The following is a 27,701-nucleotide window of genomic DNA, read 5'->3' as shown; positions in this document are numbered from 1 at the left end:
CAAGCAATGAAAATTTAATTATAGTTCTGAAGGATTACTTGGTTTCATTTTATACATTTACTACACAATATTATTCCTCAAAGATTCAAATTTTGATATAATCTGATTTTATTCTGCCTTGTGTTATTTAATTGTTTAAAAAAATTGTTGGTTTAAAAAAACATAATGCTCTTTTCAAGGTTTTCTGGCTAACTCATTATGTATTAGTATTTATATTAACAAACAATCCATTTTCCTTTTAAGTACTTGAATTTTTTTCCCTATTCTTAGGGTCTCTTTAAATCCAAGAGTTTCCATTCCCTCTTTTTTATCCCATGATATATAATTGTTGAAAGAAACCAGGTCATTTGTCCTACTGAATTTCCACATTGTAGATTTGGTCAGTTTCATCTTCCTGGTGTTAACATATTTCTCTTCTCCCTCCCCACCTTCCCCTGCCATATAAATAACTGACAGATCTAGAAGCTTGATTAGATTCAGGTTTTTAACTTGTTGGGGGGCATGGAATAATTCATAGATAGTGCCATTTATTCCTATTGTATCATGCCAGGAGGAACATAATATTTGGTTGTCTCACTTTTAGTGATGTTAAGGTTATCACTGGATATAAATGTTGTCAGCCTGATCTATTCAGTGTAAAATTTCCCATCAGCCTTTTACCTAGGAGTTTAGGACTGTTTTAAGCATGGAGGATGTAGGTGACAAGGGGTTAAAAAAACAAAGTCTAGTTCTTTGCATATTTATTACTCTCCTGCCTACTGTTTACAGAGTTGAAAAATATTCAATTAAGTTTATTTTTAATTTTTATTGTATATTAACTAATTTTATTTTATTTTTATTGAAGTATAGTTGGTTTACAATATTGTGTTAGTTTCACATAGCAAAATGATTCAGTTATATATATATATGTATATATATATATTTCAGATTCTTTTCCATTATAGGTTATTACAAGATATTGAATACAGTTCCCTGCATTATATTAGTAAATCCTTGTTGTTTATCTATTTTATATATCATAGTGTATATCTGTTAATCCCATACTCCTAATCCCCACCTTTCCCCTTTGGTAATGATAACTTTGTTTTCTATGTCTGTGAGTCTGTTTCTGTTTTGTAAATAAATTAATTTGTATCATTTTTTAGTTTCCACATATAAGCGATATCATATAATATTTGTTTCTCTGTCTGACTTCATTTAGTGTATTTTCTAGGTCCATCCATGGTGCTGCAAATGGCAATATTTCCTTTGTTTTTATGGCTGAGTAACAATCCATATACGTATTTATTATATATATATATATATATATATATATATATATATATATATATATATATATATATATATATATATCACATCTTTATCCATTTATCTGTTGATGGACACTTAGGTTACTCCCACATCTTGGCTATTGCAAATAGTGCCGCTATGAACATTGGGGTGCATGTATCTTTTCAAATTCGGGTTTTCGTCTTTTTTGAATATATGCCCAGCAGTGGCATTGCTGGATCATATGGTAATTCTATTTTCAGTTTTTTGAGGAACCTCTATACTGTTTTCCATAGTGGCTACACCGATCTACATTCCTACCAACAGTGTAGGAGGGTTTTCTTTCCTCCACACCCTCTCCAGCTTCAAATAAGTTTAAAAGACAACCACTAACCACGTGTTTTAAACAGCAGTGGCTTAAATATGATCTATATAGTAAAATAAGCATGGCAAAGCCACTTCCTGTACTGAAAAGAGGAGTAAATTGAGGAGTCAATTGTCCATTTACTTGACAAACATTTAAAGACCCAATATGTGTTTAGACCCTGGAGATTTCAAGTTGAGTACTAAACACTTGCTGAGTGGAAGGGGTTTGTCTTTTCCAGAGCCTTTCTCTCACTTGGCAGGTGGCGCTCACTTGGCTTTATTTTGAATGAGTCTGAACTAAAAACTTTCAGATAGATTTAAATCAAATTCCAGTCATTTCATTTAAAAATAACTGGTTACTTTTGGAGGCTGCTAGGCACCAATGTTATGATAAAAATTTAAAAAGGGAAAAAATAAAGCATTTAATCTGCTTTTCCTACACAATATGTATTTAAGGGTAACAAACAGTTGATAAGGGAAAAATACGAATACAAAATACATCAATTAGATGCGTTGATGATCTAAAAACTTCTGATTAACATTTTTGTTTTGCCTATGTCAGGGGACACTTGGGGAAGGGGTATCAGAGGGATTAAGGAGAAAGGAAGCACTTTGTGGACTCAAACACACTCTTCGGAGCTAAGGTCACATTTCTGGCTTCAGAAACGTCGGGCAGAGCGACAGTTCTTTCCGGGTCTGGGTCTCACAAGCCCGGGTGCGAGGCAGGGGGCGTGACCCAGCTCTCCCGCCCTGCCAGGACTCTGCCTGTGGTCTTTCCGCCGCAACGCTTCCTTTCTGATGCCGGCGGACGCAGCTCCAGTCGCCTCACACCCTAGCCACGAAGGAAAAGCGCGGAAAGCGGATGCCGTGGCAGCGGGTCCCGCCCTAGATGGCGGGGACGCGCAAAGCGGGCGGGCGCGCGCTGCCGACCACTTCAGGCCACTTCCGGCCGAAGGAGCCGGGGGGGCGGGGCCGCGCGCGGCTCGCGGCGCGCGGCTCCGACGTGCGGCGCGCGGCTCCCCCTGCCGGCGGCGCGCGGCCAGTCCGCGGCGCTGGACCGCCTCCCCGACGACGCCCTCGCGGCAGGGCGTGCGGCGCTCTGTGGCCTCCCAGCGAGGCTCCGTTCTCGCCAAGAGTTTTGTTCTTAACTCCCAATTTCCCTGGGCTTCAGAGCATCTTTCTTTTTTTTTTCCCCCCTCACTTTTATTATTATTTTTTTCGGTAAGAAAGGAGTTAGAGAAGGAGGATAAGAAGAGAGCGTGGCGAAGATGGAGGAAGGTGCGGACTGGGACAGTGATGAGACGGTGATAGAGGGGTCGGTGACGGAGAGCGAGCAGGAGGAAGAGGAGCTGCCCTGGAGAAGGTGACCCCCTTAGCGCCCGGCCTTGGAGAAAGTGACCGCCGTTAAGCCTGGGCGCTGGCGGTGGGTGGCCCTTGAGATCCGAGTGCAAGTTGTTACCAGCGGAACGTCAGTCTGCCTGTGGGCGGGAGTAGGCCTCGCGGGCCAGCTCGCTTGAGCTAAGACCTTTGTAAATAAAGAAGACCACAAATGCCCACCCTCCCCAACTTAGGGCAAAATGAGCTTTTACAGTAGGTGGCTTTATGGCGTTTTTAACAAGCCTTTTTTCTTAGACTGGGCTTTTTTGCACAGACAAAAAAGTCTTGTGTGTAAATTTCTCAAGTGCATTTGCTTCAAGCAACTCGTAGCTCAGGGCTACGAGTTGGTCAATATACTTTCTCTCAGGGTAAGAAGAATGCGTGATGGGGGAGACTGGTTACTATCAGAGTGGAAACAGATGGTTTTTTAAGAATCAAGAAAAAATGGTAGTTTAGTTCATCAACACATAACCTAGTTCTCTGTGCTGGATCCAGGGAAAAGATAAAAGAGATGAGACCACTGCCTTTGAGGGACCTACAGGCCAGGAAAGACGTAAATAGATAATTTCGTTATAACGTGGGAAGTCCAGGGTTGGAGGTATACCCAGGCTGGTTTAGGAGCCCAGAGGGACGCTTACCTCAGCCTAGGTGGTCATCATAGTTTGCTATGGTTGACTTCTGAATAGAGGCTTGAAGGTGGGTTAGGAGTTAGATGAAGGAGAGGAGGTTTTCAGGCCAAGGGAACTGCATAGGTAAAGGTGTGGTGGTGGCGCTTAGCATTGTGTTCTGTGTGTTGGAATCTACAGTTGAGTGTTACTGAAGTGTTCAGTGCTGAGATGGGTGTGGTGAGAGATGAGCGGAGAGGAAGGTGGGGTAACGTCATGTAAGGCCTCGTATCCCTCACGTGTCCTGGTAGGGAGGTTGTAAGGGATTAAGTGGAGGAGCAGCACTGTCAGATTTTTATTCACTCACGCATGCCCTAGACTAGGGCTTTTCAAATTTTCATAAAAGTTATAAATTTCTTATAAATCACCTCAGAATCCTGTTAAAAGGTGGATTCCAATTCAGGAGTTCTAGGGTGGGGGTCCGAGATTCTGCATTTCGAACAAGCGTCCACGTTAAAGTTGGTACTGTTAGAGCAGGGATTAGTTTTTGCAAAGCAAAGAGGTTAGCTTTGGGATCAAAGTAGTTGCAGCCTGGGATGATGAGAGCTCAGCTAGACAGGAACAGTGGGAATAGCGGGAAAGGGACAAATCTGAGAAATCTTTAGGAAGTAAATTAGGCAGGAGACGGTGATTGATTAGACAGGGAGGATGAGGAAGGGGCAGCGATAAAGGGTGATATCCAGATTTCTGGCTCATTTATATATACAAACAGTAATATTTGCTCTTAATGGTGTACAGGGAGCATTATGACTAACTAGTACATCTAGTCTTACAACAACCACCACCCTAAAGATCCAGAACAGTTCTGTTGACTCCAGAAAACCTCCCTTGTCCTGCCCTGCCCCTTTGTAGTCAAGCCCCTCCTTCCCCATTTAAATCACTGTTCCCTTCTGTGTAACGTATCATCTTTTTTTCCCTCTCTGCTTTCATTTTTTTCTCCCTATCTTCAGTTTTCTGCCATTTGATTCTGATGTGTCTGGGCATGCTTTTCCCTGTGTTTTTCCTGTTTGGGGTTCACAGACTTTCTCAAATTTATAAATTTATGTCTTTCACCAAACTTGAGAGATTTTTTTTGTCATGATTTCTTCATGTAGTTTTTCTGTACCAATCTTTTTCTCATCTCTGTCTGGGATTTTAAATGACCTGAATGGTAGACCTTTCGATAGTCTCCTAGATCCTTGAGGTTCTGTTAATTTTTTTCAATATTTTCTCTCTTAATTCTTCAGACTGTATAATTTCTCTTGCTCTGCTCTGTCTTCAGATTCACTTACTCTTCCCTATGTCATTTCCATTCTGTTGTTGAGACCATTCAGTGAATTTTAAATTTCAGATATTATAGCTCCTAAAATTTCCATCGGATTCTCTTACATAGTTTTTATGTCTCTGCTGAGAATTTCAACATTTTCATCCATTTGATGACTGTTCACCTTTATCTCATAGAGAATGATTATATTAGCTGCTTTAGTCTTTGGTTAATTCTGACTGGGCTTGTGGGGCTGGGGTATTGACATCTATTATCTTTTCTCTCAAGAATTAGTCAGATTTTCGTATTCTTCTGCATGTTGGGTAATTCTGGATTAGATCCTGTATATTTTGAATGTTATGTTTTGGACTCTTGTTCCTGTTAAAATCCTCTAAGGTGGTGATTTTTGTTTGTTTTGAATGACAGTCACTCTGATTAGGTTCTGACTGCACGTTCTGTTTTGCATTCTGTAGGCGGTGGTTACATCAGTCCAATTTTCAAGCCTTTACTGTGTTTGAGTCTGTCTGACTCGTCTACCATCAAGGGTGAATCTGGAATTTGGATAGTAGTTAATATCATAGTTCGGTTCTCTAAGCCCTTGTTACGCTTCTTCTCTGTATGTGGGCAGCTCTGGCTTGAACCTGAGACTTACGTTGGAACAGATGCAGAATTAGGTTTTTCCCCATCCTGCTCTCTTTTCTTGAGGATTCTCATGCACCCTTCCCTCTCCATATGCACATGTTGGTTCATATGATCCGAAAGATAGACTTCTTTCAGTGTTAGCCTTCTCCCTGTAGAGCAGTTTCCTGCAGCTGGGGCCACCTTCAGGGTGTTAAGAGAGAGAAGAAAATAAAAGAGATTCTTTCCATAGTCTTTGGAGTATGGTTTTTCTAGTAGGAGAGAGACATGTTTTCTCTTGAGTTTTAAGTGCCTAAGCTGCCATGGTTGGTAGCCGTATGGCTCTGAGGCTAAAGAGAGAAAACATACAAAAGAAAACCCAAGGATTCCCCCATACCTTTTGCCATTCAGGGTCCCCTTTGTCTAGTCTTCTGGATAAAGATAGAAGGGTTCTTCTGGAGTTTTTGCTGTCTCTGCCCACTGTGCAGTTCCAGGTTTAGGCCTAGGATCAAAGCTGGAGACCAAAAAAAAAAAAAGACCAAAAAACAAAACAAAAAACCCCAAACTGTGAAACTCACCTACTACAAGGTTATTATTTAGATTTAGACTTCAGTCCCCAGTTTACCTGCTATTGTTTACTTTTCAGATTAATCGGGTAGCTTTTAAAAAATATTCTACCAGAGTTTTTAGTTGTAATGAGTGAAGAACTAGGCTATACATGGCCTACTCCATCTTGGCTGGCCAATCTTTTTTTGTTCCGCTCTGATTCATTTTATAATGCTTCTCTGGAATTGCATAGAAACATCATTCTTTCAGAGCTCATAGCCCAAGGTTAAAAATTAGGAATGGAAATACAGAATCTAAGCACTGCTGGAGCTGAGTGCCGTTGCTTTTTTTTTTCCCCCTTTCCTCTTTACTTACTTGTATGCAGTTTATTCTGGCTGTTTTTCATGCACAAGCTCCCAACTTCGACTGGCAGGAGGAGCACAGGTCCTGGTAGCTCAGAGATCCCCAACAGGCAAGACATACAGTTTTGCATAGTTAAATAATCCTAAAATATTTGCAGCTATTAAGGCCTGTTTGCTAAGCTCTGAGAAAGGGTTTGATGCTCATTAGGATTAGATAAAGCAAGTAAAAAAGTGAGGATGCCACTTGTTAACTGTGTCTGAAAAGTACTCTTTGAGAGTCTGGACTTGGTCCTAGCCCTTCTTGAAACTGTAAAATGCATCCAGTCCTTTTTTTTACTTGCTAGGTGCTGCTACTAACCTTCTGGAAGAATTCAAGTTGCTGACTAATAAGGTCTTGTTTTCTTATGATTTGTTTACTGCAAGGCAGGATTCCTTTTTCTTTCACGTGCCCTGGAAACATTTTATCAATCCTTATTTTCTGTCTCAGCCTCTGGTAAATATTAACTGCTCAATAACATTAAGGGGTATGGCTCAGACTAATGCTGTTCAGTACATTTAAACAGAACCACCTTATAAGATAGTTCATTGTTGCATGGATTTAGGTATATGTTCAGGTCAAATCATGTCCTCTGAACATTATTAATTGCATATAGTAAAAGGCTAATTGAACATAATACCCTGCCTGATGGGTGTTAATTCTATCCCTTAAGACAGGCTAGCACTATCTTCATGTGAGTTGTCTAGCTAGAAAATACCTGTTACAAAGGATGCACTTGGGGAAGGGAAAAATAGCCAAAGAATTAATAATCACATTAAATTAGCTAAAGAAAGCAACATTTTTGGTCAGGATGTATGTCAAAATATTAGCTACTCCAGTAATTAAAACAGAATGGTGCCAAGTACTATTTTTAAAAGTGTTACACTGAAAGGATATTTTAATTAGATTTTTTTAATAAGCCAACACCTTAGCATGACATTGTAAAAAATTTGATAACGTAACACCCTAATTGTCATGAAAAATTTCATTGTATTTTAACAAAGCAGTAAAAATTATTTCAAAATTTCAATCAGATGTTTGCCTGAAATTTTTCCTTTTAACCTAACCATCTAATTTCCCCCTCCCTCTTATATAGTTAATACCTTCTAGCGTCTCATCTTTCTAATATTTCAGTGACACATTTTATTGTTAAAATACGCTATCCATATGAAGTAGTTGGTGACTTTTGGAGTATTAGTTTAGTAGTTTGGCTAAGAACCCAATGAGATATTAATGTTTTATTTTCAGTCAATTTGTTGGTTGAACATGGATAAGTAATTTTTCTGATCTCCACTGCTTCATTTTTCTTTTAGTATTAAAAATAGCCATCACCCCTCTCTTAAGGAAAAAGTGAAAAAAAAAATGACTAAAGATTTATGTAAGAGAAAATTATCTCAGTTATTTGTAGTAATAGAAAATTAGAAATAATCTATATGTTTTAAAACATATAATGCTTAAATAAATTATGATTTATTCTTATGGTAGAGTATTATCAATGTTTGATGGTTTCAGGAAGAATTTTAGTGACATTGCAAATGTTTAAACATAAAGTTAAGTGAAAAATGTAGTCCATGAAACTTTATACAGACTGATGCAAACTTTATAAAAGAATTTCTGGTTCCATCACACATAAGCCTCCATGGAAAGAAAGCTGGAGGGAAATACACCAAAGTCTTGTTGTTTGTTTTTTGTTTGATTTTCAGTGAGATATAATTGACATGTATCATTATATTAGTTTCAGGTGTACAAAATAATGATTTGATATGTGTATATATTGTGAAATTGTCACTATAATTAGTCTAGTTAATATCCATTATCATACATAGTTATAATTTTTTTCTTGTGATGAGAACTTTTCAGATCTATTCTCTTAGCAATGTTAAAAAATATAATACAGTATTATTAATATAATCTTCATGCTGTACATTACATCCCTAAGGCTTATGTATTTTATAAATGGAAGTTTGTACCTTTTGACCCTCATTTACCCATTTTGCCCCTCCCACAAACCTCCCTGCCCTGAAACCACCAATCTATTCTCTGTAAGTTTGCTTTTTTATTTGTTTGTATGTTTTTAAGATTTCACATATAAGTGATATCACATGGTATTTGTCTTTCTCTGTCTGACTTATTTCAGTTGGTAAATTGCACTCATGTCCATCCATGTTGTTGTAAATGGCAAGATTCCCTTCTTTTTCGTTGCTGAACTTTCCATTGTATATGTGTATACCACATCTTCTTTATCCATTCATTGATTGATGGACATTTAGGTTGCTTCCATGTCTTGGCTATTGTAAATAATGCCACCAAAGCCCTAATACAAGTAAAATTACAGGAGATTTCTGTCTTCTTATTTGTACTTTTCTTTATTGCCCACATTTTCTACGGTTTTTTTGAAGTGATAATGTATTTACATAGTCCAAAAATTTTTTTAAGTATTAAAGAATATGTAGTAAAAAGCCTTATCATCTCTGCTCCCTCAGCCATGCTGTTTTCTTTCCTATAGGCAACCAATATATTTGATCTTATCCTTTGAGAAATATTCTCTAAGTATTCATAAGTTTGAGAACATATATGAAATTATTTTCTAAAAATAGAAGCACTATGTCAAAGAGTATGTGTGTTTGTAATCTTAATAATTGAATTATTGGGTTTTTGTATCGTAATTAGAAAGGCCTTCTTTCCTTTACAATTGTTAGAGAATCCCTCCTTGGTTTCTGTTAGTACTTTTTGCTTTGTTTATAACATTTACATCTTCGATTCATGTGGATTTTTTTTCTGGAGTACTGTGTGAAATATGGACCCAACTAAGTTATTTCCTGATGTCTCCTTCATTGTCCTGGTATAATTTTTTGAAGAATTGTATCTTTTCCTCACTGATTTGAGATATCACCTTTTAAATATACTAAATTCCCATATCTATGTGAGTTTATTTGTGGGGGGGGTTATTCTGTTTATTGTTCTGTCATCTTATGTCAGTTTCATATTAAAAACACTTTGTATCCAAAAATATTTTAATGTTTTGTAGGTCATTACTGCCTAATTTTTCTTATTTAAAATTTTTTCCTGGCTGTTCTTATTTATTTTACAGGAATTTTAGAATCAGTTATCTAATTCAGCAAAATCTTGTTGATACTTTTATTGGTATAATGTTAAATTTGTTAATTTACTTATGGAAAATTAGTATCTTTGTGCTACTTCAAAATTTTTTTTATTAGATAGACTTTACATACAGCAAAATTTACTCTTTTTACTGTGCAGTTCTGTGAGTTTTGACAAATTCATACAATTTATAATAACCATTATCATGGTGAAGATACAGAACAGCCCCGTTACCTTCCAAAATTCCTCCATGCCCCTTTTGTGTTATTTTTAGATTAAAAAAAATCTCAAAATTTTTAAGAAGTAAAATAACCCTGACATTTAGGGACAGTAAGATATATAGATTGTTTTACTTGGAAAAGTGCACTACAGTAATGGCATTATCCATATTTGAATAATGAATTTTCAATCCTTAGTAATGGCCAGTAGTAATTGAGACAAAAAAAGATACTTACTCTCCTCCCAGAAGGAACTTGCATTTACTCGCATAGTGGATGTGCTAGGAAGATTAAGGACTGGAGTCCTTTTCATTGTTAATTTTGTTGGTATGATATTTGGGGTTTTTCTTAATGGTACTTTAATTTTTCTTTGGTAAGCTGTTCTTTCTTCATAATGTATGTGAATTTATTTATGTGATGTGTGTTTGTGATTAGGAATGGGAAACATGAGACAGTTCTGTAAATTTTTAACTAAAAGATTTTTTTTCTTACTTCCACAGTCATCTTTTAATAAGCTATTAAAATCATTTAAGAATCTACACAATGGTGTACTATGAATTTATAAAAAGGAATGAGGACTTTCTTTATCCTGTAATCAGTCTACTGGATATATTAAGTAAAAAAGAAAGTAGGGAAGCATGTGTAGAATGCCACTGCTTATCTAAGAAGAGGTGAGGACACACACATGTATTGTTTAACTTTCCAGAAACACATTGGAAGGATAAACCATACAATTTTTAAAAATGGGAAGGGAGAGGACAGGTGGATGAAGGGACAGGGATGAATGCTAGACCTCTCTAAATAGATCTTGGTTTGTACATTTGTCTTTGGAATGACAAATGGTGTACCATTAAGAAAAACCCCAAACATCCTACCAACAATGATGTAAATGGTTTACATAATTATAAAACATAATAAAATTAACATGAAAAAAATTCTTAAAAAGCAAAAAGCAAGGTGAAACAAGTGAACTTATTTATGTATTGATTAGTAGCATACTTGTACAAAAAGGGATTATTTTAAGTGCCTTTAAAACATAGAATTTAGCTAAACATGCCACGTGATATATTCTAAGGACATAAGGAATTGCAAAATAACATTTTTTCAGTAATCACATAGCTAATGATAATATTAGTATTGTGGACTTCCAACGTGATATCCTATTCAAAGGAACCAAGGCTCCGTGAGAAATGATGGGGTTCCAGTTTTAAAGCAGATGTACTAAGCTGAGCCTGGAATTTCCTGTCTTGGGAAGTTAGGGAAGACTAGTGATGTAGCAGTTTGCTTAGGCTGTCACAAAAATACCACAGACTGGGTGGTTTAACCAACATAAATTAATTTTCTCACAGTTCTGGAGGCTGGATGTCGAAGATCAAGGTGCTGGCAGGATTGCTTTCTCCTGAGGGCTCTCCTTGGTTGCAGGTGGCCACCTTCCTGCCGTGTCCTCATATGGTCTTTCCTCTGTGTGCATGCATTCCTGGTGTCTCTCTCTTCTTTTATGGACATCAGTCATATTTGTCCCTTACTCCCAAATGCCCCAAAATAACAGAATACTTGTAAAAATGAACATGACCGCATGAATAAGTCTTTATTTTTCATCTTGGATAAGTTTTAAATTAAAGGCTACATTTCTGAAAAAAATACTTTGATGTAGAAATACTAATAGTGGTGTAACTAAGACTTTTAGCAAAATTTAGGTATAATTAAAAACTGACAGTTAAATTGTTAGTCTTTGTTTAGAAAACATCGTAACATCTGTACCTTCTTTTTTTGGTGTTTGGAAGGTTGCTCTTTGATCAAGACACATCTCTTAGACGTGAGTTCAGTCTCCATCCTGGAATAAGTGGAACATGCAGAGGTGAGAGATAATTCTTTTCACTAAGTTGCCTCTTTAATTTTCTAAGTATTATTATTCCTTTAACTTCTCCTTTTACATTTAGTTTTTTTCTGTAACTTTCACAGAGTTAGTTTCTTACAGGCATCTGTAGTAGACCCTGAGATCTATTACTGTAAGGATAGCAATGGGGAGTGTAACTTCTGGAAAATATTTACGACTCCTAGAGAGGGCTACAGAGATGTGAAAGTGGCACTCAAATAGCTCTTCTTCCGCCACCCCCCAAATCTCCAGCTTAACCCTAGAACTTGACTATTTGTGTAAGTAAATAGTAGTTTTAAATAACCAGTCTGATTTTTTTCAGACTAAAATTAAGATACAGATATCCTTGGTATATATTTTTAAAAAGAGCCTTTCACCTACAAATTCACCATACCTCCTGAGTCTACTTCTAGATCAATTTAAACACTTCTAGAAAAATATATCACTGATTGTCACGGTTAAAAAAGATCAGTCCTGCAGTAGCTGTTTAAATAGTAGGTTATTTCCTTTTATGATTTCTTCTTGTGGGCCATTTTTTACTTCGGAGGATGTCTTGAAATAGGTGTACATTAGAAGGAAAATCTCCTAAACATCATGAGAATCTTCTTGTATGTATACAGTTGTCCCTGGGTATCCACAAGGGTTTGGTTCCAGGGGCCCTCAAGTATACCAAAATCCTCAGATTCTCAAGTTCCATAGTTGGCCCTTCCCATCCGCAGATCCCACATCCATGAGTTACATGAGGCACGGATTATAAACACAGTACACAGTCTGATCAGTGGTTGGTGTCATCTTGATGCAAAACCCAAGGATATGGAGGGCTGGTTGTATTGTTTTTAGGAAGAAATCCTCATTTAAGTGGACCTGCATAGTTCAAACCCCTGTTATTCAGTGGTCAACTGTAGTTCACAAACTCTTCAACGTACATCATCTCACCTGATACCTCAATGGCAAGTTAGTTTCATCATAGAGTAGTTTTTCCTGTGTGTAATTGGAAGGGACAGTGTGTAATATTGGTCTCCAGAATGTGTTCTTATGGTGTATAAAATGCAACTAGAAGTTAGAGATCTGTTTTAATATTCCAACAAAGTTTTTTCCCCCTTTCCTTTCCTTTCCTCTTCCAAATGGATAGACATTAATTATTTTTGCTAAGTATTAAAAGTATGAAATATTTTTAAGATACAAAGTTAGTAATATAGAAAGTGAAAGATTCCATCCCCTACTTTTCTCTGTAATTCTACATGCCAGTGTTTAATGTTTAGTATTCGTATATCTTTCTAGATTTTTGTATACCAATATAAATATATGTATTATTTTCATTTATTTATTTTTTGTGGGGGGGTAATTAGGTTTATTCATTCATTTATTTATTTTTTTAGAGGAGGTCCTGGGGATTGAAACCAGAACCTTGTGCATGCTAAGCATGTGCTCTACCTCTTGAGCTGTACCCTCCCCCCATAAATATGTTTTTGTAATATTTTGTAATTTTATAATTTTGTAGTATTTTGTAATTGTAATATTTTGTAATATAATATTTGTAATTAGATTTGTAAGTCTAATATAAATATCTTTTTCATGATTAATATTATACTACATGTTTTTCCTTGTTATGTTGATCTACCTCAACCTGTTAAATTGCTGCATATTATTCCTTTGTACGAGTGTGCTTTATATAATGATTTTGATTACATGTTTAATATTTTTCAATACTATACCTTTGCCTACTTTTCTGATTACTTCCTTAGAATAACTAGTTAAATGAGATTTGTTTTAAAGGATGAACACATATCAAATCTTGCCCCCTAAAAAAAAGGTGACTTTTTCCCTCTTAGATACCACACAGGACATATTCAATTTTGCCAAACTGGTGAAGACTGAGTATGTCCTTGTATTTTTGAAGGATACCAAGGTTAGGCGTATTATAATATTGACTATTCATAGTTTTTGTGTGTGTGTCTGTGTGAGTTGCCTTATTGCCTCCTCATTATTCTCATTTTATTATTGACTTCTAAGAACATTTCAGATATTAAAGGTAGCAAAACTTCGTCATATATATGTTGTTTTACCCAGTTCTCTACTTATCTTTTAATGTTATTTATGATACATTTTGTTGTGCAGAAATTTTAAGTTTTTATATAGTAAAATCTGTCAGTCTTTTCTTTTAGAGTTTCTTGCTTTTTTCAAACTTAGAAGTATTTTACCTTTCTCAAGACCATACAAATATTTTCTTTTATCTTTATTTCCATTTATTATATTTACAGTTTTTACTTTTATGTTTTTAATATTTTTGAATTAATTTAGCATATGGGAGGGAAGGTAGGTCTCTAACTTCATTTTTTCAAATGGTTAATTTACAGCCCCAGTATTATTTATTGAATAAGTCATTTTGTTGCCATTGTTTAAAATACCACTTTTCCTTTTTTTTATTGAGTTATAATCAGTTTACAATGTTGTGTCAATTTCCATAATAGAGCACAATTTTTCAGTTACACATGAACATGCATATATTCATTGTCACATTCTTTTTCACTGTGAGCTACCACAAGATCTTGTATATATTTCCCTGTGCTATCTGGTATAATTTTGTTTATCTTTCTACATATGCCTGTCAGTATCTACAAATTTCGAACTCCCAGTCTGTCCTTCCCCCTGCCACCGGCAACCAAAATACCATTTTTGATATATTTTAAATTTCCAGATATAATATAGGTCTGTTTCCCACCTTTTGTTTTGTTTCGTTGACCTGTTTGACTATTTCTACTTTTGTGCCATCACTACATTATTTTATAAACCTTAGCTTTTAGTACATTTCCTTATCTGATAGGGAACTTCTTATCCTACACAGAGTAGTTGACTACAGCATACATCCTAAGCTTCTTTGGTACAAGCAGCAAGCTCAGTGAGGTGTGAGACTTTAGCCACTGTGAGCTTCCAGTTTACCTTCTTTCATATTTTGTTGGTAGGATTTGCTCTGAGCTGGGTGGTTTTCTGGGATTCTGATGGAAGAAATCGATATACTAGTTACATCTAAAGGAGCCCCCCCTTTTCCTGTGATGAGTGACAAACTTGTTTACCAATGTTTGGTTTCCCTTTAATCTGTTCTTATCTTCTAATCTATAGTGAGTATGGTTCTTTTTTCCTATTGCTGCTTCTGTTTTTTTTTTTTTTTTTTAACTAATCATTTCTTTGGATTCTTTTTAGGAACTGAGAAGGGAAGAAAAGTTAAAATATGGGCCAAATTTGCTATCTTGGAAACAGAAAATATGATTCTTCTTGGGTGATATGTTAGCATAATGAATTTTTAAAAATGACTTAAAATGAAATAAAAAAAGAAAAAAAGTATTCTTTCTAGCAGGGTTTAAGTCTGTACAATTGTCTTTACATATCTTTTGCATTCATTCATCCTGAGGCAAAGAAATATCAAGTATTATTTTATTCAGTGTAGTGTATATGTTTCTTTTTAAATTTAAAAACTTTGACACATAAAAGTGGCAGTCAGGAAATTATGACTTACAAAATGATTTTTAATGGCATTTTTCAGTGTCTATAAAATCCTTGTGTCATTGTTAAAGCAGAGCAATAAAACTATTGCAAATAATTATGTGATTATATTATATGATTATTATGATTGTATTTCCTTCTAGGCACACATTCTCCAGAGATTCAGCTTATATTCAAACTCAGAGGGAATTCACAAGAGCAAATGAGTAAAAATAAGATGATGCCTCTTCTTAGTGAGGATGCAGCCTTACAGGTGTGTAGCATATTGATTAAATACCTGCTTATTAAAATTGCTAATTTTTAATATTAACTATTTCAAGTTATTTAACTATTTCAAAGAGAGGAAAATTACTAATGAATAATTCTTTTTGTCTATTGTTTTGCTTCTTTTTTCTCTTAGTCAGTTTTTTCCCTTTTCTTAGACAGTCATTGTTTCTTTGCTGCAACTTTGGTGAAAGCCAGTTGATTTAGGAAGGAAGGCTTAAAATATTTCCTTTCTTCATCTCTCTTTCTACTAGAGCTGTGGAAGTGAGAAGGTTAAAAGAGGATATAATAATTACGATTTTCATCTCCATTATATGTCAGAGGTCATCTTAAATTTGTGAAGAAGATACTAGTCTATGTGGTGTAATTTGAAATATGGACTACTGAAAGATACTTTTGGCGTGTGTGTGAGTGCATGTGTGTGGATACACACTTATATATGCAAATTTTTATTTGTTTGTTTCTTTTTAATGCAGTTACCCTGGGGAAAGGTAAGGGATGATTCAATTAACATCTTGGTGTAAATAAATTAACTAGCAGGAGATAACTACAGAGTCTTAAGAAGTGGAGGGGGAGATACATCTATTTTAATAGCAGAAATAGACAACAGTTTCGAAGAGTGAACATGAGGGTATATCTAATATTGTATATAGGCGTGTGTATCAGTTGAATGATCTCTAATCAAAAGGGAAATACTCAACACCACCTATTTTTTCTTAAAGCTGAGAAGCTTGTATTTAGCTTCTAATAATTTGTTTAAAACTCAGTTTTGCAACTTCTTTTTTTTAATTACAGAAAATTTTTTTTAATTGCAGTATAGTCAGTTTATAATGTGTCAGTTTCTGGTGTACAGCATAATGTTTCAGTCATACCTATATGTACATATATTCATTTTCATTATAGGTTACTACAAGATATGGAGTATAGTTCCCTATGCTATATTGTATAAACTTATTGTTTATCTATTTTATATATAGTGGTTAGCATCTGCAAATCTTGAACTCCCAATTTATCCCTTCCCACCTCCTTCCCCATCTGGTAACCATAAGTTTGTTTTCTATGTCTGTGAGTCTGTTTCTGTTTTGTAAATAAGTTCTTTTTTTTTTTTTTTTTGAGATTCCACATATGAGTGATATCATATGGTATTTTTCTTTCTCTTTCTGGCTTACTTTACTTACAATGACAATCTCCAGGTCCATCCTATAACTGAACAACAACAGAAGCAACCTGATTTAAAACTGGGCAAAGGACATGCATAAACATTTCAATAAAGAATATATACAAGTGCTAATAAGCACGTGAAAAGATATTCAGCATCATTAATGCACATCAAAACCACAGTGAGATACCATCTAACACTCATTAGGATGTCTATTACTAAAACAAAGTAGTAAACATTGGTGAGAATGTAGAAAAATTAGAATTCTCGATCATTGCTGGTAGGAAATGGAGGATAGTGCAGCAGCTGTGGAAAATGGTACAGTGATTCCTAAAAAAATTAAACATAGAATTACCATATGATGCAGAAATTCCACTTCTGGGTGTATACCCAAAATAAGTGAAGGCAGGGACTTGAAAATATATTTATTCACCCACACTCACAGAAACATTATCAACAATAGTCAAAAGGTGTAAGCAACCCAAGTGTCCATCGACAGATGAGTAGATGAATAAAATGAAGTACATACATATACAATGGAATATTATTCAGCCTAAGAAAGGAAAAAAATACTGATACATGCTACAATATGGGTGAACCTTGAAGACATCATACTAAGTGAGATAAGCCAATCACAAAAGGACAAATACTGTATGATTCCTTTTACATGAGGCACTTAGTATAGTCAAATACATAGAGACAAAGTAGAAGTGTGGATGCCAGGAGTTGGGAAAGGGGTAAATGGGGAGTTAGTGTTTAATAGGTATGGAGTTTTAGTTGGGGAAAATGGAAAAGTTCTAGAAATGGATGTTGGTGATGGTTGTACATCAATATGAATGTACATGATGCCACAGAACTGTATGTTTAAAAATGGTCAAAATGGTAAATTTTATGTTATATATATTTTACCACAATAAAAAAGATACTAAGAAAGAATAAGGTAAAATTTATCTTAAATATTGTTTTTACCTTGTTGTATTAGCTTAGCATTCATCAATTGGGAAAAACTACTGTTTTTTTCTTTCTAGCAACCTCAAGATGAAATGGAACAAAATCAAGTTCTGTTACAGTAAGTATGGTGATTTTGGCATTATTATGTTGTAGATTTTTTTGTAATTTTACACATACAAAATGAATCTTAAGAGTTTTAGAGTTATTGTATATTTTTGAATAATTGTCTCTTTAGCAGCATAAATATATGGTATTTTACAAACATTATAGATAAGTTTCATTTCATGAGAAAGATTAAATCAGATTAAGTTGATTCTTTGACTATTAATATTATTTAAAAAGCATAAAGTAAGAATTTGCAGAGCTTATTGAAATTAGACTTCATACAACTATTATACTTTAATATTCCTTCAGTTTTTTTTTTTAAACAGTGGTTTTCAAATTATGGTCTGTGGTCCCCCTGGGAGTCCCTGAGACTCTTCACAGAGGGTTAGTGAGGGCAAAACTAAATAATAATACACATTATTTGCCTATTTGATGTTTGTGCTTATGGTGCTAAAACAAGTGGTAGATAAAATGCTGGAGCCTTAGTAGGCATCAGGGCAGTGACACTAAAATAGTACTAGTAGTCATTGTGTTTTTCACTGCCATGTACTAGTAGTTAAAAAAGAAAAAAAGCCATTTTTACTTAATGCATTTGATGAAGCAGAAAAGTTGTTAGTAAATTTCTACCCTTGAATATATATCTTTTTAACCTTTTGTGTGAAGTGTAATAGTTGTCTTAAGAAGATCACTTGTGTACTTGTTTGAGTTATAAGCATTGTAAGAAAACTAGTTTCACTCTTTTTTAATTAGAAAGGTTAACTGATAGACAAACTGGATATTCACACGTAGACACACATGGCAGACATTTTCTTGAAATTGAATGAAGTAAGCCAGTCACTTCAAGGAAAACAACTGATGGTATTTGCTGCCAATAAAAAAATTTAAGCTTTCAAGTGAAAATTAGAGTTTAGGAAAGCTTGTGTCTACCATTTTGACCTTGATGACATTCCAATACTTAAAACTTTCTAGTGAGGTCAATGGAAATATTTACAAAGGTGACCTTTTTGAGATTTTATAATGACATGGATTAGTATAGGGAAGATCTGCATAACTCAGTGAATCAGTATTTTCTAAAAGACCAATGCATGACATCACAACACCACCCACAGACAAATAAAGGTTCCATTTAAAATGCAAGATAAACCAATGGGTTATAATGTAAAAGAATACAAGAAGTTCATTGATTTTGTTTCAGTTTTTACATGTCCATTAACCTTTAGGGAAATTTGCTTTTAGACTTTTGATGTTATCTAAAAAGAATGTGCACTGTTACTCAGAATATGCACTAAAATAATCCTTCTATTTCCAACTGCGTATCTTTGTGAGCCCAGATTTTGTTATAACTTCAAAAAAATATGGCAAAAGATTGAATGCAGTTGCAGCTCAGATGGCAGCTGTCTTCATTAAGCCATACATTAAAGAGATTTTTAAAAATGTGAAACAGTGCCATTTTCTCATTAATTTTTTCTACTTTGGAAAATACAGTTTTTCATAAAAATATTTTAACATGTTAATTTAAAATTAATGCTTATTTAATGTTTTTCTCCACTTTAATTAGTAATATGTAAATACAAATAAATATAAGCCACATGAACAAAAGCTTTTTGGGTTCATCACTAATTTTTAAGAGTTTAAAAGAGTCCAAAGATCAAAAAGTTTGAGAACCACTATTTTATAATAACCCTTTTACTGACTGTATCAGTAATGTAAGTGCATCTACAGAAGGGGGAAAAAAGATAAGACTAAGAAAGACTCATATAGCATCTGTAATCTCACTGCCTAGAGAGAACTGTTGTTAACATTTTGGTACATTTAATTTTAGACTTTCTATATTTTTTGTTTTGTTTATATTTTCTACAAAATTTGGATTATGCTTTGGATAGTTTTGTTTCCTGGTTTTAAATTATAAGTAGTAGTTTATGCTAATTTTCTCACATCATTAAGATTTTTTAAAAGCATGAATTTTGATAGCCTCTTACTATTTCACTTACTTAACTTACAGTACTGTAATTCAATTAATCATTCCTCTGTACATGTATGTTGCTTTCAGTCTTGCCTAGTATATCTTCCCATTTTTTTGAATCATCTTCAGTTTCCTTTACCAGTGTTTTATAGTTCTCAGGCTATAAGTCTTTCACCTCCTTGGTCAGGTTTATTCCTAAGTTTTTTTTTTGTATGCAATTTTAAAAGGGATTTTTTTTTTTTTTTTACTGTCCCTCTCTGATATTTCATTGTTAGTGTAAAAAAATGCAACAGATTTCTGTATGTTAATCTTGTATCCTGCTATTTTGCTGAATTCGTTTATCAGTTCTAGTAGTTTTTGAGTGGAGTCTTTAGGGTTTTCTATATATAATATCATGTCATCTGCATATAGTTGACAATTTTACCTCTTTTCTTCCAATTTGGATACCTTTTATTTCTTTTTCTTGTCTAATTGCTATGGCTAGGACTTCCCATACTATATTGAATACAAGTGGTGAGAGTGGGCATCCTGTCTTGTTCCAGATTTTAGTGGGAAGGTTTTCAGTTTTTCACCATTAAGTGTTATGTTGGCTGTGTGTTTGTCATAAATAGCTTTTACTATGTCGAGATATGTTCTCTCTGTACTCACTTTTGTGAGTTTTTTAATTATAAATGAATATTGAATTTTATCAGACACATTTTATGCATTTATTGAGATGAACATGTGGGTTTTGTCTTTTCTTTTGTTAATGTGTATCACATTGATTGATTTATGTATGTTCAGCCATTCTTGTGACCCTTGGATAAATCCAACTGGATGATGCTGTGTGATCTTTTTTATGTGTTGTTGGATTTGGTTGGCTAATATTTTGTTGAGAATTTTTGCATCTATGTTCATCAAAGGAATTTATCCATAAGGAAAGACATCGCAGGCATCCATACTAACAACCCTTGCACCAAAAATATTAGACTCATGCTGGCTATACAGGGACACTCCCACATATAACAACCCTTCAAGACCACAGTAGATAACAGTTTCTCCTAAATTCATACTGTCAAAGAAATAAAAGTAAAATGAAGAAGCAGAGGAACCACTGTAAATTAAAAGGTCAAGAAAATTCCCCTGAAAGAACAAACAGTGAAACAGACTTCTCCAGTCCACTAGACTCTGAATTCAGAAAGGAGGTGATAAAAATACTGAAGGAATTAACAAAGGCTATTGATAGAAAGGCAGATCATTGTATAAAGAAACTAGAAATAATAAAGAGGACCCAATTAAAATTAGAAAACTCACTTGCTGAGACAAAAGCTGAGCTAGAGGCAATAAATAACAAACTGGTTAATGCAGAAGAATGAATAAATGATCTGAAAATTAGAATAATGAAAATCACCCAATCAGAAAGAAAGACCAAAGAAAAAGAAATATACCATACCTATGGGATAATATAAAGCATCCCAATCTACACATAACAGGGATCCCAGAAGGAGAAGAAAGAGAAAAGGGGATCAAAAATGTATTTGAAGAAATTATGGCTGAAACCTCCCCAAACCTAAAAAAGGCAACAGATATCCAGGTACAGGAAGCACAGAGGGTCCCAAAGAAGATGAAGCCAAACAGACCTACACCAAGACTTATTATAATTAAAATGGCACAAGTTAAGATAAAGAGAGGAGTCTAAAGACAGCAAGAGAAAAAGAGCTAATTACAAGGGAACCCCCATAAGGCTGTTAGCTGATTTCTGTACAAAAGCATTACAGGCCAGAAGGAAGTGGCAAAATATATTCAAAGTCCTGAAAAGGAAAAAACTGCAACCTAAGATATTCTACCCAGCAAGATTATCATTTAGAATAGAAGGAGAGAGAAAAGATTTCTCAGACAAGCAAAAACTAAAATAATACAGGAATACTAAACCTAGCCTAAAAGAAATATTGAAAGGTCTTCTCCAAATAGAAAACCAGCAAAAATCTAGAGGAAGGAGAAAATCACAGTTGGAAAGTAAATCACTGAAATAAGCCAGCCCACAGATTTTTTTAAAAATTTAAAAATTTCTGTGAAAGCAATGATAACTACAATGAACAGCAAAAGGATAAACATGAAGTTGTAAAAGAAGACATCAAAATCATAAAATGTGGGGGAGGAGAGTAAGAAAACATACATTTTTTTTTTTTTTAGAATGTGTTTGGACCTATATGACTACCAGTCTAAAATAAGTACGTATAGTAATGGGTTAACATACTTGAAAAACAGGATAACCAGAAATGAAAAACATGCACTAGAGTCACAAAAACAAAAAAGAAGAGAACATGAGCATAATACAAACGCAAACCATCAAATCACAAAAGGAAAAACAAAAAGAAAAACAAAGGAACAAAGAAGAAATACAAAATCAACTGGAAAACGAGGTTTAAAATGGCAACAGATACATACTTATCAGTAATTACCTTAAATATCAATGGATTAAATACTCCAATCAAAAGACATAGAATGGCAGATTAGATAATAAAACAAGAGCCTACAATAGGCTGCCTACAAGAGACCCACTCTAGGGGAAAGGACACACATAGATTAAAAGTGAGGAGGTGAAAAAAATAAAATAAAAATGAGAGGATGGAAAAAGATATTTCATGCAAATGGAAATGACAAGAAAGCAGAGGGTAGCAATACTCAATGTCAGACAAAATAGTCTTTAAAACAAAAGCCATGAAGAATGATAAAAAGGACTCTATGTAATGATAAAAGGATCAATACGAGAAGAGGATGTTACACTCATTAACATATATGCACCCAATATAGGAGCACTGAATACATAAAACAAATACTAAAAGACATAAAAGGAAAAACTGACAGAATTGCAATAATTATAGGAGTCTTTAACACCCCACTGACATCAATGGACAGATCTTCCAGGCAGAAAATCAATAAGGCAAGAGATCCTAAATGACATAATAGAACAGTTAGACTTAATTTGTACTTTCAGGACATTTTACCCCCCCACCCCCACAAAACCAGAATACACATCCTTTTCAAATGCACATGAAACATTCTCTAGGATTGACCACATACTAGGACATAAACAAGCCTCAACAAATTTAAGGGGATAGAATTCATTTGAAGCATCTTTTCTCACCACAACAGCATGAAACTAGAAGTCAACTACAGAAGGACAAACAAGAAAAAATTAATTACATGGAGACTAAACAACATGCTACTTAAAAAAGCTTGAAAAAATAGGTCAACAATGAAATCAAAGAGGAAATTAAAAAATACCTTGAGACAAATGACAGCAAAAAACATAACCATACAAAATCTATAGGATGCAGCAAAATACTAAGAAGGAGGTTAATAACAATACAGGCTGGCCTTCCTCAAAAACAGAAGTCTCAAATAAACAACCTAATTTACCACCTAAAAGAATTAGAAGGAGAAGAACAAACAAAACCTAAAGTCAGGAGAAGGAAGGAAATAATGAAGGTCAGAGATAAAATAGAGATTTAAAAAACAGTAATAAAAATCAATAAAACCAAGAGCTGGTTCTTTGAAAGGGTGAACAAAATCAGTAAACCTTTGGCCAGGCTCACCAAAAAGAAAAGAGAGAGGACTCTAAACAAAATAAGAAATGAAAGGGAAGTAACAATTTATACTGCAGAAATACAAAAAAAAACCAAAACCTAAGAATATGATGAACAATTATATGCCAGCAAATTGGGCAACCTAGAAGAAATGGACAATTTTCTAGAAATACACAATCCACCAAACTGAATCAAGAAGAAATAGATTATTTGAGCAGATGACTAGGAGTGAAATAGAATCCATAGTAAAAAAAAAAAAAACTTCCTGCAAACAAAAGTTCAGGACTGGATGACTTCACTAGGGAATTCTACCAAACGTACAAAGTCTTTTAAACTGATTCTTCTCAAACTCTTCCAAACGACTGAAGAGGAAGGAACACTCTCAAACGCATTCTATGAAGCCACCATCATCCTGATACCAAAACCAGACAAGACAGTGTCAAAAAAAAAAAGCAAATTACTTACCTAAGTAACCATTTTTAACAACTTAGATGAAAGTTTGCTCTATTTTCAAAACTAGTATCTTAAATTCTCTTTTATAATTGAGGAAAAAATTCCTGTTGTTGTCTCAGACTGTGATTTTGTTTTGTTTTAAATCAGTTTGTGTTCTCAAAGAATCATGTTTTAGAGGGGAAAAGCGGTATTCTTTTCTATTTGCCTCATAAAAATTATTCTATGTGAGCAGTTTAATTTTCAAGATAGCTTATATTGATCACTTTTATTTTTAGATAGGAGAGAATGTACAATTTATTATTCTTGCTTAGGATTCAAGTAGCTATGCCTGGTGCATAAAAACTGTTCTTAAAACAGCTGAAACATGGGGCTTTTTTTTTCTTAAGGAAGATATCTTGACTGTACTTGTATAGTAAAGTAGATTGGGAAAAAAAATAGTTCACTGATCGATTTTCTTCAGTCAACTTTTAATTATCCCAGGGCAGATGATCAAAATTTTAGATGAGGCATTTTATTTTGTTTTCAACCTTTTCCCCTTCAGTATTTCTTCCCTTTCTTTCCGTGCTGTGAAATACAAGAACGATGAATAATGTCTGAGAATTTTCTTGCTAGTGACTTTTACTTACATCTCAAACTATAATGACAGACTTTCAGTGTATTTGAGGATTTAGATAGCCAAGCTACGTAAATTAGAACCTATTTTTCTCTCTGACCCTAACCCCTGTTTGGTAGACCAGTCATCTCCAAAGGTACTTTCAGACCTAAACGTAATTTAGCTTGTTTATACTCCTAAAGTTCATCCATTAACTTTTCGGCTCTCCATTTTTGCAGTCACTTGAAGTGTAAATGTTAACTAATTGGTGGTAATTGTAAAAGTAACTGGAATGATGGAGCAAAGAAAAATTACCCTATTTGAAATTCCTTTAAATGAAAAAAATTTAAATTGTATATGAATGAGAAATGGTTTTTTCCTTACCATTTAAAATTTTATATTTACTTATTAATTAATTAATTGATTTTTTGTTGTTGTTTAGGACTAGAAAAAGTAGTCCAATGTTCGCTGTGTCATGTACCCAGGCTGAACTTTCACTGAACCACCAGAGTATTCGAGGTATGCTTTTATGGGTAGAGTCACATGAAGTAAATTTGTCTTTGCCTAAAAATAGAAGGCTTAGTTAGCTATGAATTTATTTACAGCCAGGCTGGTCTCCTGTACATTTTACATATGAAATCATGCTACATAAATTTACTTATATGAGAAGCAACTCAGGTTCAATCAATACTTGCTCGACCAAATGTCTACTCTTTTGACTTGTAATTTTGGGGCTCAAATTTGAAAGGAATGTTTGTTTTCTATGCTTATAGCATTCTTTTTTTTTCTTTGCTTTGTTTGTTTTTGAGGAGGGGGGTAATTAGGTTTATTTATTTATTTATTTATTTATTTTAACTTAATGGAGGTACTAGGGTTTGAACCCATGACCTCGTGCATGCTGAGCATGTCCTCAACCACTGAGCTAAACCCTCCCTGCTGTTTATAGTATTCTTAATATGTATGTGATATCTTTCTTGAGTGGTAGTTTCCGCAGACCATTTACTTGATTTCAGCTATGTTAATCAATGGCTGTCTTTCTCTTTGAGGTGTCTCCTGTGTATGTTGTATGATAGTGTAGTAATTATTCTTAGTGGTCATTGAATCCTTGTGTTACAAGAAAAGGCACAAGAATATGATACTTGAAATCGAAAAGTTACACTTTAAAAGTTCTATCTTCTGTTTTGTACAGAAGCTCTAACTTCTGTTCTATTCTGCTACTATAACAATAGGGGTACCACTTAGGCCCATTACCAACTCTTGCATGTACTCCTAGTGCTTAGATTTTGGTATGTAATACTAATATGTTCATTGTTTTAACAAATATTTATTGAACCTGCTATGTGCCAGGTGTATGGGTGCTTTGGGTATACAACTAAATAAACTGGGAACCCTTAAAGGATAGCGAATCTGTTTTGGAACTTGAAGATAATTAGGATGAATTTGAAACATCTTTCCATTTTTGGAAAGCACAGATGCTTTCAAGGATGTCTGGCAGCAGGGCTAAAAGGATAAAGGGCTTTGTCAGTTGTGTTCCCACTGTGACAACCTGTGACACAATTAGTTGGGGGAAAAAATCCAACAGTGATTTTAGCTCATGGAAGTAACTTAAGTTGGTGAAAAAATCATAAGTTTCTAATGATAGTCACAAAATGTTAATTGAGACTACAAAAGGTAGTCTCAGTACAAAAAGAAAAGGAACTATAGTAGAATGTTTAAAAATTTTTAATGACTTTAAGAAATAGAGATCTGTTAATACATGTGCGTTTGGGACAATCTCCTGACTCCTGGGCCCCTACATGATGTCCCTTAGTATGCCTAACTCAACAGCATGAATTCATTTAAATTCTGTTACCTACAATGGAGAAGATAATGACACTGAGAAAGTAGATACGATTTTTCCTCATGTAGTTGCAAATACTTAGAATAGCTCAGCCAAAATAGAGAGGTTGGTTTTTAACTAAACAAATTCCAAATGATTATAATTTTACCTGGCTTCCTGTGAAATATTTTTTAAGAAATGGAAGAATTTTGTAACTTTGTTGCCAACATGATACTTTTATATCGATAAATTGGTATAATATTTATGAATATTTGATATAGCACATGAATGTCTGAGGGAGTCATTTTAAGTATATGATTAAGAAATGCTGAGTGAGATAATATGTTTTAATGCTTTAATAAAACTGGAATGTAAACATATAATGTTATCTTCCAGGGACTGAGGCTGAAAATCCTGAAGTGTTGCCACATCCAGAAAAGGTTGGTCTGTGTAATAGAGATTAGCTATTCAGATCTTGGGTTTCGATTTTTCTAAAAATTGTATTGATTAAAGTATCAAGCCCATCCAGGCTGGAAGATAACTAGGCAGGAATATAACTAAACTGTTTCAATAGATAGAAATCTATTCTTGTCTAACAACTCCTTTCGGTATTTATTCTTCCTTATCTCTAATGAAATACAATTTTCTTGATCTGTGTTTCTCATCTAGCATTGTCTCTTATTCTTTATCTAGAAAAGAAACATATATTTTAATATCAGAGTAGTCTCTGAGATGTTGTAGCAAAAATGCCTTCTGTTGCTTTGTCTATTACCCTAGTTCCTCTAATATTTCCTGTTAGATACTGCTTTCCTGTCTTCCAGTTGTTAATCAGTAACCACGTGTTGAGTGCTTGTTTTGGCTTTGCTTTCTGCTTGGTGCAATGGGGACTTAGAGGACGGTAAGACTGACTCTGCCCATAACAGACTCCTGCAATCAAGGACCTCCCAAGCCAACCCTACCATACCGGTACCTTTCTTCATCTCAGTTGAACCTTACATATTCGCACTTCCATGCCTTTATTCAGTGAGGAGACAGAAAGCAAGGGAAAGAGCATACCGTTTGGAAGCAGATATGTGCGTGTTCCAAGGGCATGTGTGTCAATTACATGTGTATTATATGGAAAGTTATCCCTTTCATAGTGATAGTATAGTGAGGACTGAGAGCAATAATAGCTCTTGGTGTCTGGCACCTAGGTTGCTTAATAAATATGTGTTTTCCTTCTTTCACTCCTTTGCAAATCACTAATTTCTGGCGTAAGTCCCTTCATTCTCTGTGGATTTGTCTCAGGACTGTGATGATCTTGATCAAAGTAATTGCTCCCTTTTTTCATTACTCACTGAGTGTCAGTATTTCCCAATCACTTGCATCCTATGACATGAATAGATCTTCGGAGAAAAAGGATTTTTTTGAACAAGGAAGTTTAGAGAACACTGTATGCTCAAGTCTCCTCAGAGACTTAGAAATTCACATGCTCTAAAAAGTCTATGGTAAAGAAACCTGTTTACTTTGTTTAACCAAGCATTTTTCAGGCGATCATGAAAATCCTTCACTGCCTCCCTTTTTTTTCCCCCTAGAAAACTTATTCTTACAATACTAGGGCTATGGTTTATGCCATTCATTTGAGTTCATGCAGTATTTTTGACATT

At 34.6% G+C, this 27,701-nt stretch overlaps 1 protein-coding gene across 1 annotated transcript in view; it reads left to right on the top strand.

Moving 5' to 3' along the window:
• Positions 1–2,695: 2,695 nt before the first annotated feature.
• Positions 2,696–27,701, top strand: part of ANKRD31 (ankyrin repeat domain 31) — a 109,139-nt gene continuing 84,133 nt past the window's right edge. The window contains 6 exon segments of the mRNA XM_064481560.1: positions 2,696–2,998; positions 11,588–11,661; positions 15,324–15,433; positions 17,632–17,672; positions 24,679–24,755; positions 26,452–26,495. Coding sequence (XP_064337630.1) covers positions 2,904–2,998; positions 11,588–11,661; positions 15,324–15,433; positions 17,632–17,672; positions 24,679–24,755; positions 26,452–26,495 — 441 coding nt within the window. The 5' untranslated portion in view covers positions 2,696–2,903.

The sequence above is a fragment of the Camelus dromedarius genome, chromosome 3 (assembly GCF_036321535.1).
Source record: "Camelus dromedarius isolate mCamDro1 chromosome 3, mCamDro1.pat, whole genome shotgun sequence".
NCBI lineage: Eukaryota > Metazoa > Chordata > Mammalia > Artiodactyla > Camelidae > Camelus > Camelus dromedarius.
The sequence above is the reverse complement of the archived record's forward strand: the minus strand, read 5'-3'. Positions and strand labels throughout refer to the sequence as shown.